At 39.4% G+C, this 21,617-nt stretch overlaps 1 protein-coding gene across 1 annotated transcript in view; it reads left to right on the top strand.

Moving 5' to 3' along the window:
- ELOVL2 (ELOVL fatty acid elongase 2) overlaps window positions 1-21,617 on the top strand; it is a 48,443-nt gene that overhangs the window by 15,217 nt on the left and 11,609 nt on the right. Inside the window, exons 2-3 of the mRNA XM_032704677.1 lie at window positions 8,956-9,019; window positions 14,219-14,406. Coding sequence (XP_032560568.1) covers window positions 8,956-9,019; window positions 14,219-14,406 — 252 coding nt within the window. The remainder of the gene's footprint in view (window positions 1-8,955; window positions 9,020-14,218; window positions 14,407-21,617) is intronic.

Raw genomic sequence — 21,617 nt, 5'->3', positions numbered from 1 at the left:
CTATGGGAGTCACCAATCATCAACCCACAACTGAAAAAGCTTGAGAGAAAAATGTTTCTCTGGGGTTTCTGGCTTGTAAAGGCCTGCCACACAGAATTGAGGTGCTCACACAGTGCCTGCTTCTGACAGCAACCCCCAAAGCCAGGCAATACATTTTCATGAGTTTTACACAAAGTAAAATGCTGCACAACTCACTCTGCAAATATAACTGCACTAAAGCAGTACATGCTCGTGTTTTGGCTTTCTTCATGTATTATAATTTGGCAGTATGAGGTAGAACTTGCCATTCTACTTCACTAAAGCTAAAATCTAGCATTTTCAGAGAGCCATAAGAGCTAGGATACTTAGTGAAACCTTACAGTATCAAGAGTTAAAACTCAGTCTTTTTGGAGGCAAAGAAGAAAAAGAAAGCACAGTATTTTTTGTTAGGAAGAGAGAAGAAAACATAAACACAAAGCTTTTACAGTTTGATCTTCATTTTGTATCATAATTTTTAGAAAGGCAAGTGTTAGGAATGTCCAAAAGTAAATTTATCTTTTTTTACTTTTAATGCATTGGGTTGTTATCTATCACTTTTTCCAAAACCACCTTATGTGTGAGAAAATTTTATCATTCCCTAAGCTGTTGTTTCAGAGAAGCATTGCAGCAGCAGCAGCATGGGTTGCCTATAGATTCATACCTGTAAAACCCAAGAAAAAATCAGCACTGAGGGTGGATATTGCAGCTGTAGATGAGACAGATTACAGCTGGTGTGAGGTGTGTGCCTGTTCTGCAGTTACAACCGTGAGCAGGATGGGGCACAGGCGTGTTTTAGGGAAGACCAAGCACAGCTCGTCTCCTTGGGTCACTCTCCCACTCTGAGGTGACCAGCTGAAGCCTTGCTTGGAGCTCAGAAAGCATGTACGTGCTGTTTTGGGGGCAATGAGCAAGCTCACCAGAGGGCTCTGCTTCCTCAGTGTGAGTGGGTGCAAGTGCCACACGGGCAGCAAGGCAAAGGCTCTGCCTTTAATAGGCCACTGTTTCTCTTAATGCTCTCTGTGAATAATACTCAGAGAGCTGCAAGATGCCTAAGGAAGGGGTTGTTAAGCAAGCCATGTCCTCTGACTCATATGGAGGCCACCCAAACTCGCACTCCACAGAGGAAGATGTGGAAGTTTCTCAACATTGAAGTGTCAAAGTCATCTGCTTCCCTTTCACCAGAAGGAAAGATAACACAGCAACAGATACTGAAGGATGGGTTGGCTTTCTGCCACTAGCTGCTTTAACAGAAAATGGGAATTAAGTTAAGGAGAGGTCTGTGCCAAGTCCCTTCTGGCCTTGCTCTTTTCTGTGGAAGCCTCTATCTGCCCGTGGAGCTGTTGGTTTGACTCTCTGATGTTTCTCCACCATGGGCGATGACAGGGGATGTTTCCTGTGTTCACAGTTCCTATTGCTTTAATATTCCAATCTGGTTTGGGAGTGGAAACACTCACAGAAAGTACCTTCAGCACAAGTGGAACTGTATAAAAGTGACATTATTCACCAGTGACACGTGGAGTCCACAGGGATACTTGCCAAAAGACCGGTCTCTAACCCCCTAAAGAGCAGAGGTATATATTTTCAAGAGGAAAGATTTCCCCTTTGAGCAACCTGGTCTACTGGAAGGTTCCTGCCCGTGGCAGGGAAGTTGGAACTAAATGATCTTTAAGGTCAAACTACTCAATCTAAATTGAACTCATATCTGACATCTTTTTATGACTTTCTTAACTGCTTGGGCTGACACATCCCTCTAAATTTTTGAGAGTAGTCAGACAACATCAGTATCAAAGAAAAGGGAAAAATTGGAACCAAAGTCATTCATCTCAACATCTGGATTCTAGTCCCTACTCAGACATATACTAAAGTATTTCTTAGGGGGACAAGAGCTATAGTTGAAGAAATAAATTCTGAAGTTAACTGCTAGTTTAAGTAAGGCTCAGGGCAGATTCAGAATACAAGCTGAAAGTCCACTGACAGATTAAACAGAGAGTAGGTGTGAATGCTGGTGTCCCAGGCACACCTAGCATGCTGCTGCTGCTTGTATCCAGGTACCACTTTCTTATCTTGTCTGTGTTCACAAAGGAAAGTAGTTGTGTAGGTATCCAGCTTCGGAAACATTTTCTGGCTGTGAGTCACAAGCAGAGGCAGGCAGCCACAGCTGCTTAGTTACCACCCTCCAGAAAGGGAGCTCCTGTGCCCTCTCCAAGTGCATGTCTGCACAGAGCAGCAGGGAGTCAGGTAGCCGGGTCTTGTGCCTTGAATAGTGAGCTTACACATCTCACCTGGGATCACACAGCTCATCAAGACACCTCAGCATCATGCATCACAACACTATGCCCCAGACCTCTTTGAAGATTTAACTCTTCCTTGCAAAATCTGTTTGAGTAGAGAGAACACAGAACTAAAAATGAAGACGAAACTAAAGAAATTCAGTTTGCCCATATAAGTAGCATCTTTTAGCACGCTGCTGGTAACTTAGGCAATCAAGTCAGTCAAATGTTCTGCTTCAGGTTTGGTGCAAATACTGCTGCCAGCCTCCTGCTTCTCAGCAGGCACTGCTAAACCCTGTGGTAAAATTTCTCTGAACAGCAATAAGGTAACAGAACCTTAAATCAAGCCACTTAGACAGCCCAAATGCCATAAGTGTTGAAGATAAAATCTCTGGCTACATTTAGCTGTGTCTTTCTATGCTTACCAAACTTCACATCCTTCCATTCATTTTTCATATCAGAAATTGCTAGCCAGTCTTCTTATTGTGGAATCCATTGAAAACTGCATTTTCCTGCAGGTCGTGTAACCTGAGCAGCTACTGAGGGAAAACCTGCAAGGTTCCCTTTCCTTTGCAGCCACCTTTCCCTTATCTTTTGACCCTCAATAACACCTTCATCAACCCAGTTCTGTCTTCAGTGACTAAATCAGTGCAGGAGAAGGTGTTCAGCACTTCTGGCTGTAATCCTTGTTCAAACAGCTGTTCTCAATTCCCTCTAGAGAAAACCAGCCTATTGGATGGTTCAGTTCTCCCATCAATGTGCTCTGTCAGACCTGGAAGCTACCAGCCTCACGTAGGATGCCAACCTGCAGTCAGTCTTTTCCAAACACATGCAAAAATAACTCTCAGCTGCAAAGATATTGTCCTTTTTGTCAAAAAAAAATGCTGCATTTGATAATATCTACTGGAAAATATCCAGACATTTGCATATACGTATGCAAGCTTTGGCCATGGAATGAATCATATATTGCACGGCATGAAAAATTAATAGGAATAAAATATGATCTGGGTGAAAAACATTGAAAATCAAATAAATTGTTTTCAGATCAGACATGGGTCTCACTGAAATCTTTTAGAAATACTATATATTTCTAAAATATAAACAGTTCTATTCTGTGTTATCTTCAAAGCTACTCTTGAAATCTTTAACATAATTTACTGACCGCAGTAACAACATCTTTCTTTCCTGGAATGCTTACAGTTTATTGTGAAAGGCTTTAGAAGAGATAGGAAGAGAAAAGAAGCATGCAAAAACCATTCATTTTTTCTTTTCTGTGTTAAAGCTGGAACAGCCTTCTTTTGTTTTTTATTTTTTCTTCCACCATACCATATTTTCAGAGATTTTTGTGTTACATTAAAAGGTATTACACAATTTGCATTTCCAAAACAAAGATACAGATCTCTCTTTTCTTGAAATTCTAAAAGAATGACTATATATTTAGATGGAGTCACCCATAGTTCTTTTTCTTCGCTATTCTTGACCATTTTCTGCAAAATAGGAGCATTACCAAACATTTTTCACGTATTATACATGCACATCTCCAGACTCAGTCCACTAGGAGAACTTCCCTTGCTGCAGTTTGTGTATAATAATTCATAAACAGGTACTTTCTTTAGGGATATTTTTACACGTTTTTCCCCTACAGATATAGCACAAAAATCACGAACAATAAAGATGACAAAAACCTTAAGCGTTGTCTGAAGCAATCTGTGGTGGAGAATTGTCCCCTGTTGTACATCTTTGTTCCAGAGTAATTTTAAATGCTCCAAGCAATAAAAAGATAAACAATTTCTTTTATAAGCAGTTCTAGGTTTTACTTTGAGTTCCCTCTGCTTCATTTCATCCACTATTTCAGCCATTCTGGAGCCAACACTTCAGTTTCTGAAAACTTCTTTAATATTTGTATATTTAAATATGTGCAGGCAGGCATCTAAAATCAGTTTCTTTAAAAGTGCTGATAAATTCTGAATAATTCGAGTGCTTCTCAGTCACTGACTATTTACAGAGCAGAACTCTTCAGGAAATTTAGGAAAAAATACCATTGAAATAATAAAAATTGTATATATTGTGTATATTTTCTATCAGGGTTGTTTAAAATATTACAGTTGCTTCCAGAAGCTGTATTGGAGAGCAGAGGCTGGCACCCACTTCTATTTTTTTTTTTGAAGCCTAAAATGAGATCTCATTTTGTACAGAGTGTTGTGATTTCTGTGTAGCTGTATGAGAACAAGTAACACATTATCTTGGATTTTTGAGACGCTGAATGACATGTAAGGCTTTTGAATGAAAAAATAAAAAACAGTAATACAAATGGTTACCAGACAGCATAAATGAGATTGAATGCAGTTTACACATTTGTAGGAAGTTTATTTCAGAAAGCTTTTTTGTGTTTCCATTGGATCCAGGTAGCCTGGTTTCTAGAGCTATATAAAGAGAAACTTAAATCACTTGAAGCAGTCTTTTCAGTGGGCAGTAGACAATACCTAATGACAGAATGTTGGTATTTTGAGAAATCAAAGGTATTTTGGACAAATTAAAGGTGTTTTGATATTTGCACTGTTTAGATAGCTGTTACCTAATTTTTACATGTCATACTACTTTTACTAAAACAACTAGAAAACCAGTAGACACTGCTCTCTCAATGAAGACCAACACTAACAAAGATATATAAACATAGAACGAGAACTGATATATTTTTTATGTACCTGATGATTTCAAAATTGTTTCAAGTGTAGTAGCATAAAATATTAATTCACTTACGTGCACTGAGCTACGTATTCACCTATTTACATTTCTGTGCAAACATACTGAAACTCTGTTGGTTTATCATCATTGGCATTATGCTCCCTCCCCATCTTTCCATTTGGGTGATTTGATTTGCTCAGACAACCTAATGTCTTTCTTATAATTTTGGGTAAATAGATCTTCCACAAATCTGTCCAAAATCCTGCCAAAATGCTAGCATTGCTAATGCCCAGGGCAATGTCCTGTACAAAAGAAGAAACAACATAAGAGACATGATAATCTTTAGCCTTGTAACCCAAATACCTTCATTGATAAAGGCTATTAAAGTGATTTGCCAGAGAGAAGTGAGTTGTCTGAGCATGTAAATTTGTTCAGACTGGTTTTATTTGCTTTTCTTTAGAAATATGACAGGTCATGTTGAGCAACATATTTACATCTGATCTGCCCAAAGGGGCTATTAAGGACGTATTCTAAACTCCAGAAATACAGTATAGACTCTTGTAGCAATGTTGACAAGAAGGTGACAAGAATGCTTACACAAAATTACCTACCCTTTTTAAAGTAAGAACTATTCTTTTCCAAACTATTAACACTAGTACTAGGTATATAAACAAATGTATTGTCTTTAACAATCTTGCAAATCACTATCTTGTAAATCTCTATTTTTCTTCCCTTAAACTAAGATAAACTGTAAAAAAAGTTGAAAGGGAGGCTAAGGCTGGGACATTCTTAAGAAGTTTATTTGTTTCCTTGTGGTACCTCCTAGAAAAATTTGTAATCTCAAATTATGAAAGAAAGGAAACCAGGCACTGAATTGTAGTGCTAATTTAAGTAGATGGGAACCGGGCTGTCAGCTGGTGCAAGTCCCCACTGTGTCATTTAAGCACACTCGTGAGGAGGTAGATTTAACTTCAGAAGGGCTCATCTACTCAGCACGCTGTCTGCTCATCCTGGCCAGGTGTAAGAGGTCAACTGTCACAAGTTGGATCAGTTAAAACAGTAACCTATGCAAAAAGGAGTATTGTTGTATTTTGCAGATGACACCGAGTTGGGTGGGAGTGTTGATCTACTTGTGGGCAGGAGGGCTCTGCAGGGGGATCTGGGAGGCCTGAATCGATGTGCTGAGGCCGATGGTATGAGGTTCGACAAGGCCCATGCAGTTTGCAGGCTTGGGGCAGAGTGACTGGAAAGCTGCCCAGCGGAAAAGGACCTAGACTGGTTGACAGCTGGCTGAACCAGAGCCAGCAGTGAGCCCAGGTGGCCAAGAAGGCCAAAGGCATCATGGTTTGTATCACCAGTAGTCTGGCCAGCAGAACTAGGTCAGTGATTGTCCTCCTGTACTTGGCACTGGTGAGGCCACACCTCAAATCCTGTGTTTAGTTTTGGGTCCCTCACTACAAGAACGACATTGAGATGCTGGAGTGTACCCAGAGAAGGGCAACAAAGCTGGGGAAGTGTCTGGAGCATAAGTCTGATGAGGAACAGCAAAGGGAGGTGGGGTTGTTTAGCCTGGAGAAAAGGAAACTCAAGGGAGACTTTGTTCTTTACAGCTACCTGAAAGGAGGTTGTAGCAAGGGGGGGGAGGGGGTCAGTCTCTTCTCCTAGGTAACAAGCAACAGGACAAGAGGAAATGGCCTCAAGTTGTGTCGGAGGAGATTTAGATTGGGTATTAGGAAAAATTTCTTCACTGGAAGGGTTGTCAAGCACAGGCTACCCAGGTAAGTGGTTTTGCCACTATCCCTGGCGGTATTTAAAAGACGTGTAAATGTATGTAGGGACATGGTCTAGTAGTGGACTTTGCAGTGCTGGGTTAATGGTTGGACTCAATGACCTAGAAGGTCCTTTCCAACTGAAACAATTCTATGATTCCTTTTCTTTTTCTTTAGCATCTTCCTTCTGCTCTTTCTTTTTAATACTTGAATTCCTCCATCTAAGTGCTAGATGCACTAATTTCAATTTCAATGCAGCTGAGAGTAGTTTTCTCTACAATATTTTAATATGAAAGGAATATACATTTTTTTTTACTTTTTTACTTTGTTCTTGACATGTAAGATTTGTTTATATACTGTAAGCATGAAAGCAGGTAGCTTTGTATACTCATTCCTACAACTCACTTGAATCCATTACAGTATTTTTAACAAAGCAGTCTGTTAAGTCTAACCACAAAATCGTCAAGCACAGGAGTAGCTCTGTTTCAAATAGCTGAAGCAGGTGGGCACATCACAGGCAAACAGCATTTCCCAAACAGCAGTGTCTTCATCATGAAATAACAGCAGAGCAACTGCATAGCTCAAGGATGTAAAAATGGCAGCAGACTGTTTGCACAAGTCTGGAAACTGGAAACTGAGTCACCTCCGCTAACAGAAGCCATCATTAGGCTGCTAAGGAAATTGTTTGAAATTCAGAAAATGCCTTTCTCTAGGGGCAGTAGCCAGGACACTTTCCTAAAGGCTAGATTAGTGTCCTCGGTGCTGCAAAGTATGAGAAATCTTTTTGTGTCATGAGTCACTGGTTTCATGCTCTTCCTTTTGAGCAAGTCCTTTATTTTTTGTTCTAAAAAATAATATATACTTATAGTTTTGGGGGTTTTGCTGGGTTTTACTTTAAGATAAGTTAAATGGAGCAGCATCTTGCAGAGACAGACGTTTACAGCCTAGGATGCTGCAAAACCTTTTGCTGCCACATATTCACATAAAATCTGTCCTCTTTTGAACAACCCGAGGATCAAAATGTAAGAGTGGAAGAAACAGAAGGAAGGGGCTTGGAAGTGCCAGGAACTTCTCTTTGTTCAGACCACAACACAGTCCCAGCAAAGGAATGCAGAGACCAGGGATGGACCTTCCAGGGTGCAAATATGGTTCTTCATGGGCAAATCTGCTAATGGTGTCTGCAGTCCAGGTTGTTGTGGAGATACCTGGCATTCAAAAGCACCCACAGCCCATTGCCCTGCAGAAATGCTCACTTTGTGTCTCTCTCCCCATCTTGGCTGCATTTGCTCAGTGCTGAAATTAATTCATTGAGCACAGTAGGGTACTGTTGGGAGGAAGAGAGGAAGAACCTGGCTGACCTCAGGTTGTGGCAAAGAGTTGTTCAGGCAACAGCATGCAGGAAGCCACTGCTCAGCACTGGAGTCTGGAAAGAAATGTTTTGGAGAGGTCACAGATCCAACTGAGGGAAGGACTGTGTTGGTTATGGCTTAGCTCCCAAGTCAGTCACAAAGAGACATAAATTTGCTAAAACTGTCAGCTTAGCAGCTTCGTTGACTTAGACCTCAAAACACAATATCTCTGTAATGTAATCCTGCCTTTCCTGCCACCCTACATGGGCTGAACTTCATTGCTGGAGCTCTAGGTTCTTCTGTAGACTTTTTTTTAGGAACCTGGGGACTGATTTAGATAAATCTTAGTTGGCTCACCTCAAAAATTTCCTTCTTTAAGCGTAAAGCATCGAGATATTCAGTTGATGTGCTGTCACTAAGCTGGTTGCAACCAGGCAGTTTCGTGAAGCATATCAAAGGAATGGCCAGCTCCTCTCTGCAAAACAAAACAATTCAGTTGAGGAAACATAACAAAAACAAACACAGAAGTATCTTTATTAGAGTGAAAACTACATCCACCACAGATGGCTTTACTAGGATACTTGCTGGTTTTCATTTGCAAAACCTTAATTTCTCTTCTTAAAGAGTTCTGGTTTGGCCAGTTTCCAGCAACAAGGCTTCTACTGTTATCTAGACCACAATCTGCCCTAAATTAATTTTTAAGAAGGTTTGGGGTTTTTTCAGTATACATGATGTTGAATAATTTGGAAATACTTGTGCATGACACATTTTTTACTAGTTTATTGGAGATTTTTTCTTAAATGTATTCTCTATGTGAGCTGTGAGATAATGTCTTTGTCACATATCCTTTTCCATATTTTTTAGGAGACCCTGAAAGCTTTTGACCAGGAAGTAAATGCATTTGTGGACTATATGTTTGGACCTCGAGGTAAGCTGCTCCACTTCCATTTCCCATTTAGAAAATAACACCTTTACAGATTACCACTCAAAAAAAAAAATCTAATAAATCTTCTATCATTGAAAATGAAAACCAGGCAGAATCACAGTATTTGCAGGAACACACCATTGTGGTAGGAAATCTATCAATGCACTGCATTTATAGAAAGCAAATAGATTTTTGTTTTGGGTATTTGACATAATATTATCTGTAATATAATTTAAAACCAATCATAGATTATACTGAAGCTGAAAGAAGAAATGACACACAATTTTTAAAAATTTTTTTAAGCTTAAAGAAAAGTCACTAGATTTGGGATTCCTTTGTTTCTGAGAATATCAAAGGAATTCAATTTTATATCCTAATGTGGAATAAAAACCTGAAAGACTGGATCTTTTGGAAAGTGGAAAATCTGTTTTGGGATTGATTCTTATTCATAATCCAGTTTGTTCGGTCCAGCTACTTATTAAATTGCCTGCAGGATCACATCCAAAATTTCAATAAACTAGTAGACTGGATAGAAGAACAGATGCATTTGTCAACTTCCCGTTAGTGCTTTCTGGCATAGTTTGGACAAGAATAACCTAAATAACTGTAGCTTGGGGGTTCCTCATGCTTTGTTAGGACTGAAACAAGTAATGGCAAGAAACACCCAAACCTGAAATAGGACTGCAGATGAGGATGGAGCATCAAAGTCAGGGCTAAGAGAGCCGAGCAAATAAAGGGAAGGGGTGAGGCAGGAGCTTAGACAACACAGTCTTTAGAGAAGGTCCCTACAAGGCCACCTTGCTGTTGATAGGGCTGGATTTAAACATTCAACTTCAGGAACTGGCTTGCAAACTTTTTCCCATGGTTAAATCTGGAACAGCTGCTCATGTGGATGGACATATTGTTATGGATTCCTGATTTGTTGAAGTAATGTCCTCCATGTCCCAGAAATAATTCTTGCTTAATTAGAAGGAAAAGGGAAAGATATTGTGTTCATAAACCCAAGAAATTCTCTTTTTTCATAGCTGGCTGGATGGCTACAAAATCTTTTTCATCCTCTCTGCAGTAGATATGAAATTTAAAAGAAAGATTTCCAGTGAAGAAACACTGAAGAGCTTGGGAACAGCACCAGAAGTGGTTAAAACAGAATAGGTTTAGTTAATGGCTTCTACAATAGTACATTTTAATATTAACAAAGAAATGTGATCAGAAGAATAAAAGTACTACTTTTTTTGTTGTTGGTGGTGGTTTTTTGTTTTATTTTGTTTTGTGAGGTTTTTTTTGTTTGGTTGGGGTTTTTTTGTTTTTGTTTGTTTGTTTGTGGGTTTTGGTTTTGTTTTTGTTTTTGCTTTTTCCCCAAATGGCCATGATATTCTCTTTCATTCCTCTTTCCTTATTGGTCCAGACAAATTGTCCAAAGGAATGAACTGTAGTTAATCCAATTCAGAGTAGCACACAGATCCCTTTGGGCTTTTAAAAAGCCCTTCAATTAAACAAGTATTATTTGTATTGCTTGCCAAGTACATCACCATCCTTCTCCAGACAACAGTGCTGAAGATAGCACTTGTTTGTCCATGCCCATGCCTCTTCACTCTGATCTTTCATTTAACTGGTGGTATAATGACACAGCATCATACATTTTGTGAATAACATAGCTCCCTCCAGTGTGTTCATACACATAAATAATTCATATAAATAATTCACATAAATAATTCACAATAAACTGCAAACAGTTTTAAATTGAATGACTTCACAGATTAATATCTAATGAATTTGAGAGCTTCCCCAAACATCTAAACCCACAAACCATTTCCCTTCTTTCTATCCACCAATTTTCTTCTACAATATCCAATTCATATAGCAGCAAGGTGACTTAAAAGGATAGATTTTATATACCTAGTCATATTTTGTACCTTCATTCACTGGTATCAGCTGGGCTTTGCACACAGATTTACCTCAATGTTTGCTTTTGAAGTAGCAGATGAAGTCCTTTGAGTCAGGAAATAGAAGCCATATAGATGCCCACCAGTTGCATCTCTTAATTTCTTCATTGGTATTGTTCATAGGCTCAAGGCAAATCAAGAAATAGCTCGATTGTTCTGTAAGAGATCATTTTTCCAGAGTCACCTTCATCTGCAGAGCATTGTTTGGTATTATGAAAATTAAGGAGTATTGAATTGCAGGAGCTAAACCTAGTTAACTGGTTCCTTGTGAAAGAAACAGAGGTAATCAAGAAGAGATATATTTTATTAAAGTTATGATAAAGTAATAAGCACTTCTCCTAAACAGAGTATGATCCGTAGCAAGGCATCTACTCTCTGCATCTAAAAAGGTCTGAATCTACTCAGACACCAACTGGCCAACTTGAATCAAACAGAAACTTGAATCAAAATGTTTCTAAACCTCATTGATAAAAGTCTGATACATTTAAAGAGCCTGGGAGGCCTGCCACTCACTTCAAAGGAGCCAAGATTTCACCCCAAGGGTTTGGCACATCATGGCAAGTGACCGTGAATGAGCCTATTCACGGAGTGATCAGAGCTTGTGGGCACCTGCTCCTTCCCGTACTGTAGTCCAGTGCTTTCCCACTGTGGCTTTATTCACTGCTTTGGTCTCAATCTCAGATGCTGTGCAAGTTCAATATTGTAAAAATAATCCTTTCTGGTATTGACAGCATACTTTTACAGTACTTGAACACAGAGATTTAACTGTCAGTCAACAGAAATACTTTTCATCTCTCCTTCTTCTGATAACTTCTTTTGAAATACATTCCCTTTCCTCCCACTTCCTGACATATAAAATCCTCCCTCCTCTTGTCATTCAGAGATAAGCGGAAGTGGAAACAAAACAGTCACATTCCTTGGCTGCTGTTTATAAACCACTCTCTTCCAGTAACTGTCCTACACTTCAAGGTATTGAGGTCATGGTGGACAATGATCAGGAAGGCTACATGTTTTAACAATTTCTCTTGAATCTGAAATAGTACAGAACTTAAAAATACTTAACATGGTGACCTGAACAAGCACACTAGTTGTGCTTTTGTATGGATCAACCCCCATGCTTGTGGCCACTCAGAGCAATATGGAAACTTTCTGAGGTCAAGTTGTGGCAGAATTTAATTCTGTTTAGTTTAGTTTGTATTCTGAACTCTTCAAAGTACTTTTCCTCTTTGAGCAAACATGCGGTTCCATCATCTACTAATGCCAGTTGGCATTTTTGCACATAACCTTTATGCACCAAGTGTTGCAATCCTTGGATGGGAGACCTTTCCTTAGATAGCAGTCTTGTTGACATGATTGCTTTCTACATCTTCATTTAGGATACCAATTAAATAAATGAAATCCTTATGCTCCTAAAACATATACTCCTAAAACATCAACACTTACATGCACAACCTTTACCTGTCCTATGACTCTGTCCTGTTAAGAGCCAACTTGGGAGTACAATCACCTCAAAAACATTCACTCCAGAGTTTCAGACATGGCTTGTGAGCTTTAAGAGGGTATTGGAAGGGTTTTATTATCACACTGAGGTGATCCTGATAAGCGCTGAGATCCAAAGACAGAAAAGAGGTGTCGTAGATTGGTAATGCACGGCAAAGCAAGGCTACCCTATAAGGATGGTCTGTGCTTTGTAATAGGCAGTTGTGCTGTTGTGACTACCCACACCTCTCTACTCCTAGAGGTTTTTGGGAGTCCAAAATGGAGAGTCAAACCCAGGAGAACATTGGACTTCCATGGTAGTGTGGGCCTGGTTGAAAGTCTTTCCAGTCAAAGAGCTAACATCCCTCATGGAATCCAAATTCAACACATGAATGTTACAGCCACTGCCATGGAAGCAAGGGGAGAAGTGGAGGAAGAGTGTAACGAAAAAGAAAGCTGATGTTCATAGCCTGGTTCATAAGTAGGTTACTCTAACACACTTAAAATTTCACTTTACATATACCTGTATGCATATACTTCTAAGGAAAGAATAGTTAGAAAGAATACAGTACAGCAAAATTGTAATCAATTGTTAAATGCTTGGGCACATTTGTTTTGTGTGTCATCCATTGACCAGTCCTTTCCAAATTCAACACAGGCAGAAAAACAGTAAAATATTTTTTTCATGCACTGTGAATACCCTTTCTTTTACAATTTTTAACATAATCTTGGTTCTTTGTAAAAAATAAACTAAGTAATTTAAAACATTTTAAACATCTTCCTAAAAGCAAAAAGAACTACTTTCTGTGTGACCTGCACAATAGCTCCTCACTGACGTCTTTCTTCACTTACTTCATAAGTCGTGACAGATTTAGAGTAAATTTTCTGAAAACTAGCCATGATGTCCCCTTGTTCTTTTCACAAATAAATGGCTGAATATTGTTGCTGTGGAAAATTAACTCTAGATTTTGCTCCATCATGGGAAACAAAAAAAAGAAAAGAAAGCACACTCCTTTTTCTCTTGACATACAGTTGCTCATATGACAACAAAATTGTGCCTCCAGATTGGCATCTAGGATTAGGCTTTGCTCATATACACTGAACTATCTGATTACTGCCAATGGGATTACTTGTGTGAATAAGGCAAGCAGGATTTGACCTTAATATTTCATTTTAGGACCAGGCAAGTAGGACAGAAACTGTGAGAAAGCAAGCCCTTGCCCAGACAAAGATCTTTGATAACCATAAAAGTACATGTTTGCCACTTGCTTTTCGTATTTAATGTTTTGGAAGAGTCTTCCCCCTGTACAAATATTTTCTAGCAAATGTTATATACCTTCCTACCTCTATGGCAAGTACAGAATTAAAATAACATATGACCTGGCAATATTACATGCATATTTTGTATTTAGCACTATCTGCAAATTGTCCATTGAGCAGATTAAGATAGGATTTAAATAAATACTAAGTTAAAACATTAGATTAAATTTTTAAGCCTATAAAAAAAGGGGTTTTTCCATTTTCTCTTTACTATTAAAATGAGATGATTTAAATGACCTTAAATTATTAGGAAATTCCATACAGTTTTCAGCCCACATTCTCTGAATTCACATGCAATTTTGGTGAGGTGAAGTGAATGGATGGATAGATCTTGTGAGCAAAGCATGGCAGATTACCTCTCACACTTTTAAGCAGACTTTTTGCATGATGTATTCTGACTTACTTTAGCAATACTTTACCACAGCCTTCTTAATTGCCTGCTCTGTGTGGTTTTTTTTAGATGCCAGAGTTAGAGGATGGTTCCTTTTGGACTCTTACCTTCCCACATTTTTCCTTACTGGAGCATATCTACTCTGCATATGGCTGGGTAAAAAGTTCATGAAGAACAGGCCCCCTTTCTCTCTCAGGGCTCACCTCATTGTGTATAACCTTGGGATCACACTGCTCTCCTTCTACATGCTCATAGAGGTAAGTGTTCTTCCATGCAGTGAGGATGAGAAAGGTGAGAAATACACAGTTTTTAGCAGAAATATCTTAGTGACAGGTAGTTTTGCTAGGAAAGTTAAAATCAGCAGCAAAATAAACTTTAAGATCAAAAAAAGGCCCTCAGCAATTGGACAGGGAGTTGTACAGTACTTTCTCATCTTAGATCTTGGCATGTTTTAAACATCCTTCCTGAGCTACAGGCACTCAGTTCAAACATGCCTACACCTCGTTTTTCAGCACCCATGAAAATGCCCATGGATTGTGTTTCATTCATATGACTGTCTATGGAAAGGTTTTGCCATGTACAAATGGTCATGCTTAAATATGTACAGATTTATAAATGAGAGCACATACTGATTTATGGTAGTGAAAATTCAATGTTATTTTTCTGCTCCTGTGACTAAGAAGCTTCCCTCATATAGTCAGATAGTCAGAGACAGATTTTAAAAACTTACCACTTTATCAAAAAGCAAGTGCTGTGGGGCTTGGAGGCTGAATATGGTCATATAGATTATTTTCCAAGTACTTATCAGGAAGGAACATGCTCACACAAATCAGGATCCATTCAGAACCAAAAGAGAGGTTTGAATGCATCTGATGATTTTGCAACAGCGGAGGACTCAAACGGTGCTCCTCAGCAGACGAGTGTTTTCCCCTCCCAAGTGGGGAGCAGAAGCCAAAAGTCACTGTTTGGATATTGTTTGGGAGCAGCCTATTCTCAGCCTTTTGATAATTGAGGTACTTCTAATATTAAGGTGATAACATACATTACTTGTGGCCCTTAAAAACAAACACTAGAAGACAAAACCCACAGAACATTTTCTGACTTGGCTTAGGAAGTAACCCCAGGCATGCGAAGCCCTGGCTGAAGGATGTGCTTGATTTCATGGTGTGACCTGCAGAGGTGTGAGCTGACACTGCTGTGTTGCCTGCACAGCCTCATGGCATTTCTTGCTCTCTGGGCTCTTGGCCACAACAGCAGTTTCCACGAGAAATACAAGGATTGACTTGTTCTGTCAGTAGGACAAGAAACTTTTCAGAGGCCAAACAGGACCCCCAAAGATTTCAAGTTTTAAATTAATTTGAACTAAACACCAAGTTACTGGCCTGGTCAAAAGGCTAAGCAGCAGTTTAGATTTGTGCCCTTGTGCAAAGGACTGATTGTGCTACACAGAGCTTCATCCTGGTTGGAGCTCCAGCTGGCTTCAGAGGCTGCTACAGTGTCTGAGAGTGCAGGATAAGATTTAGAGCAAAGAAGAAACAACTACAATTGCTGGAAGGTTTGATGACTCCATAATGATTGTCCTCTAGAATTTAAATTAGTACTTTGATGTTTAAATCCCCATTTTGCTTGAAGGTATACAGATAACTCACTGCAGTAGCAGGACTCAGCAAAAAGGATTAACTGAATAGAAAACAATACTGCTGCTCCCTTCCCCTTGCACTCTGATTTGGCCTGCCACAAGTAAATAAATGAAAAAACAAAGAAAGTTTTAGCAGGTCTCATTTGTATGAATGAAGGAAACTTGGTTTCAGCCACCTTCACATCCTTTTAGGAACTGTATTTAATCAGCTCCCATTCAGCTGCCTCACTGATCTGTCCTTCCTGAGGCTAACTTTTCTGCAGACAGTCACTGAGTTGTGTTAGTCCTCAAATTAGTCCCTTGATACCTTGATTCTGAGTCTGGAGGTTGATGATTTATACCTCCCAGATTGCAGCTGGGCATGGCTGGCAGTGCTAACTCGTAGCTCCACATTCTGCATTTTTTGGGAACCCAGGGAACATGATAACTGATCGACACTGCCAGCTGTTTTACTGCAGATTTCCCTCTTAGCTCTGGACTGACAGTAAGGCTGGTTTTACACTGTACAAAACACACTTCCATAATAGTGGGTCTGTATTTTTCATAGTCTAATTACCTGGCTCCTATCACAGCTTCTCCTGTAAAGGAGCAGAAAGGAAGTTAAGATTTACAGACCTGCCTGAGGTAGCTTGCACATCTCTGCTGAAGAAAAACAGGCGAATGGGAGAGCAGAAATCATCTTCAGTACAGAATAAATTCATGGTGACTCAGTATTTCAAAATGTCTAATTTCCAAAGCTTCTCTTTGCCCCTTATTCTCTCTGTCTGTTGGGGACATTAAGCTCTTTAAGGCAAGAGTTACCTATATTTAGCACATTCTGCTCGGTGGTTTCTTATGTAAACCAGTTGATCCCTCCAGAGAGTGTGATTCAGGATTAATTCTTAGTTAGACACATCTATAATAGTTGTTTTATTCCTCCATAGTCCCACTGCATCTAAACCCCTCTAGTCTCTGTGCCACGGATAATCAGAAAATAATAAGATCTACAATAGAGATAAAAAACCAGAAACAAGACCAAAAGAAAATCACCACCCCCAAAAAAACAACAAGCAAACAAAAGCCACCCAGTAATGGGTATTGTTGTTCTTATCTCTTCTTCGTTTTCTTTATAAGATGCCACACACCATTTCTTGCAAGAGCACCAGAATGTGGTGGTTGCTTCTTAGACATTCAAAAGAAAAAAGTGTCTTGTTCAAAGGAAAGGGTGTATCTCCAAATGCAGACTATCCCATATGAGGAATTTAACAAGAAACATCATAAACCTGCTAATGGGAATACTTGTGCTTCATTTTTTCATCTCCTCACTCTCATCTCCTGACTAGCTTAGCTGTCCCTTAATGACAGCTGATTTGTACAGCCTCAAGGCAGGAAAATAAAGGCTATGGCAAAAAGTCATAACAAAAGGGCTGGTTTTACATCTCCAAGGGCAGATTCCTCTTTTGAGCCAGAACTCCATGCACTGCACCATAGGCATGAACTATCTGGGAGCTGATTTTAGCTCTATGAGCTTTGAGGTCAACCAATCCGCAAAGTACTTGGAGGAACAGCTCCAGGACAACTCTAAGATGTGCCATTAGCATAAGGTCAGATACCCCTACTATCCCCCAAGGACAAGGTCTAAAGATAAACAGCTCTGCCCAGCTGCCCCCATCCTACTGAGATGTCTCAAAATTTTTGTGTCAAGAAGGACCTCTGAAGGCCCACCAGAATGGAAGTTTATTAGACCTTAATCTAGACTTTTTAGTTTGGCAAATATATTTCATCGAAGTTGTCAAATGCACTTACCTCTCCCAATTAAATATGATGCAGAAGTGGGCACTTGGTTTCGGAGCACTTTTTTTTCCAAGTACCCGAAGCTTAGAGACAAGTACTGTGCCTAAATTAGGCTGCAGGTGCACTGATGGGGAGGCAGAAGACAATTCCTTCCGTCCTTGCTGCTACCAAAGAAACCTGCTTCAGAAGTTTGTTATTGGTTGTATATTTCTCTGTACCATTAAATGTTCATAGCCTCAGATAACTCTACCAATCCAACAATTTCTAGCAACATGGCCAAAAATCTGCATAAGGAAGAACAGCCACCACCTTTTTATTTTTATAAAAATCAAAACTTTCAACAATTTTACTGATGTAACATGTGCCATTTCTCTACACAAATCTCTGCTTAAGATCCTGAAAGTACCAACTATGAGCAGAAAATCAGCTTATTGTGAAAACCAATCATGTCAGTGAATATTTTAAAATTATTTTATGTGCTCACAAACCACACTTTGGGCATTCTGTCTGAGGCACCAGAGGCCACAGGATAAAACTGTCACAAGTCCAATGATAAATTAAAACTGGAAACACGGGAGACCAATGCTGATCTCTGAATTCTGAAATTACTCAGGTGAGGATACTCTCTCTCATTAGTAGGAAAAGACTTAATCTCTGCCAAGGTCTTAGGCTGCTTTCCCCAGCAGTAAGTATCACTTCTGCCCTATTTAAATTAAATCTCAGCTGGTCATCAAGGTCTCACCCAAGTCCTTTTGTTGATCAGGCACTGAGAAAACCAGGACACTGTCACCATTTGGGTCAGATTAAAAAGGAGATCTAGAGATATGTGTCATTAGCATAGTGGTGGCGTGATGTCTCAAGCTGCCTGTATCCCCAGATAGCTTCTCAGACTTATTACAAATCCACGGGATTTGTAAGCAAGCAACCACATCCATGTGAGAAAGGCAGGACTTGCATTTGAGGGCCCCTTGATTCAAAGCAAAGGGAAAAGAGCAGTACTCACAAGTATTGCCAGCCCAGTACATTAACCTTTCTAGAGAAACCAGAAGAAAAGTCTTTTACCTTATAGGATTAAATAAAATAAAAAGCAGTAAATCAACTTTACTTTACCTATTTCTAGGAGCTGAAAATTCATCCCACGTTAAGTCCAAATTCTGAATTATAGTCACAACTTGCAGATTTATAGGTAGTGTGAAGATTCCCAAGAATACCAGAATTGCCTTCTGTGTATCTCTGATAGCAGGGATAGGTCAAAAGCACAGTGCTGGTACGACCAGGTCCATCAGCCATCATTTTTACCCTACACACTGCAACTGAGATTACATCTCACAGATTACTAGTAAGACAAATATAATGCCCGAATTTGGCATAATGGGATAAAACAAAAGGAACAAACCAAAAAATAGAAGGAGCACTTAGACTCTATTTTATTCCATCATTACAATGGCTGACATCAGAAACGTTTGCTTCCTAGCTGTGCAAGTGTTGAAAAGATAAAGCTTGTGTAGCAGAAGTTCTAAGAAAAGCTTTAACGGTACAGATGATGAGGGAACGTAAAAAAGATACAGATATTAGCCAATTTCAACTGTCCAGGAATTTTACTATAGAAATCCAACTTCAACATAATCTTGCTTTTGGTGGGGTTTTTTGTTTGTGGTTTGGTTTTTTTTTTGTTTTGTTTTTTTTTTAAGATTGTGATAAATTATTGTTTTCTCTCTTCATTAATTGTTCAGAAGTTAACAAATGTAAATTAATTACGGAAGTAGGGAATGATTCTAGATCTATAAGGATTGGTGCTTAAGGTGAAGGCTTCCTTGGAAGTATTTCTTTAATTAGTACAGAAAGACCTTAAGGGAGCAAGAGAAAAAGAACAAAGTGAGAAACCAGAAGAGATCAGATGTTCATCTGAACAATGGAAAAGTGAGAAAAAAAACCCCTAGACAGCAAAAGGTCACCAAGCAGTGAAACGTAAGGACAAGAGCAAACAGCTCTTTTGAGCAAGTACGAACTTTGAGCGAATAAACTACCAGGTGTTCCTCTATCTTAATTGAATAATTTGTTTGGAGAGCTGAGAAGCTGACTTTGCTGTCCTTGCCTGCAGTTATTGCAGTTGGACATGTTGTCCTCACTTCTCAGTTTTCATCCTCTGTGTTCTCCATGTCTTTCATACTGACCTTTCTGAGCTCTGCATTTAGATATAACATTTAACCTCATCATCAAAAAAGGCAGTGCTCTGGATCTCATGTGCACATTCAAATAGAATTCAGTAGAACTTTACTGGAAAACGAGAGTAAAACTTCTTATGTTGAGGTTTTTCACAGTTACAAATCTTCTGATACTGTCACTGGTACCACAAAATAACATACAGGAGCTACTCAGAACAGATACAATAGGGTATTTCCTATTCAGCGCCTGTTTTTGTTTGGCACAACACCACCACTAAGTTATTACGTTTGGGGAAACCAAGGCACTGACCAAGTAGCAAGGCTGGGACCAGGCTTCTGGAATTACCTAGTCTGGGGCTGAACAATCTAGCCCAAGCTGCTTCCCAATAGTGTTTATAGTCTTGCCAGTTTATCCCTGAGATCTTCAAGGCACAAGAGCAGCAATTTGGAAACTCAGGCTGTCCTGCACCTTAACTATCCATCTAAAATCTGGGATTATACCATAATTCTTGGAGTCTTGTCTAAAAATAGGCAACCCCTACAGAGAGGTTTTGTCCAGCAAATATTATTCAGAGATTATTTTACAATTTAGTACCTTAGCCAAAATAAACTGCCTTAAAGCTTTCTAGGTATTGTTTAAGACTGATTTAATGGCAAATCGAGGGTAATTAATGGTTCCTTTCTCTATTCATTGAGTTATCATGTGTGATGGCCTCAGTAGCATTGCAGTGTGCTAAGCTCCAGCCTCTTGGGGATAGCAAGACAATTCAGATGTTGCATGCTTGTGGAAGTGAGTCATGTTACAGGAAAAGAGCTGATTTCTCCCTTTAAAAACTAAAAAAGGAAAATCATGTGAGATTATTAGCATCTCCTCTCTGTTTTTAGACACTGATAATCTTCTCAGGCGTTCCATGCTAAAATTCATTTAAAAAAAAAGTAATTCCCCTCTCCTTCCTGAGACACTGTACTGATTGTTTGGTTAGACTCCTTTTCCTTGGGATGTGGCCACCAGAAAACTGCTTTTAGAACTGTTTTGTCCAAGTCAAGAGATCCAGGGAGGAGCTGCCATTCACAAGGACTAAGGAAAGTCTCCTATGGCCAAGGGAAGTGATTCACCGCACTTCAAGTTAAACCCTTCTTTTTGCTACATAGACATATTAGACTCCTTTACTTAGTTTAGCAGGACTGCCATTGTTTGAGAACAGTGGTCAGATCAAGTTGTTTTAATTGACCTGAGGGCTGGAGTGCCTTAGAAAACCCAATAAAACACCATACCCATAATAATGTCAAGGGGCATCTTGCTCTGTTTTTTTTTTCACAAGAAGGACATTAATGCTCATCCTCCCACTCTACACTTTGAAGAGGAATTTTAATTATTTGAATACTAAGTCCATTATTAGTTACTGGCTTTCCTTCTGAGCTGTTTCCATATAGATAGATGATATACTGGATAGACTATTTCAGTTGGAAGGGACCTACAGTGACCACCTAGTCCAACTGCCTGACCACTTCAGGGCTCATCAAAAGTTAAAGCATGCTGTTGAGGGCATTGACCAAATGCCTCTTAAACACTGACTTGGGACTGACTGAGGCTTGGAACTTTGACCACCTCTCTAGAAAGCCTGTTTCAGGGTTTTACCACTCCCATGGTAAAGAAACATTTGATCTTGTTGAGTTTCATGCCACTGCTGATTGCCCAATGTTCAAATCTATCTAGATCCCTCTTCAAGGCCTCTTGTCTCTCAAGAGAGTCGACAGCATCTCCCAATTCCATATCATCAGCAAACCTGATAATGGGGCATTCAACTCCTGCCTCCAGATCATTGATATATATGTTGAACCACACTGGCCCTAGAATTGAGCCCTGAGGAACTGTGCTGTTGACCACCAG

The sequence above is a fragment of the Chiroxiphia lanceolata genome, chromosome 1, assembly GCF_009829145.1.
Source record: "Chiroxiphia lanceolata isolate bChiLan1 chromosome 1, bChiLan1.pri, whole genome shotgun sequence".
In the NCBI taxonomy this organism is placed as follows: Eukaryota; Metazoa; Chordata; class Aves; order Passeriformes; family Pipridae; genus Chiroxiphia; species Chiroxiphia lanceolata.
Note: the sequence above shows the minus strand (reverse complement) of the source record. Positions and strands in the feature narration are given on the sequence as shown.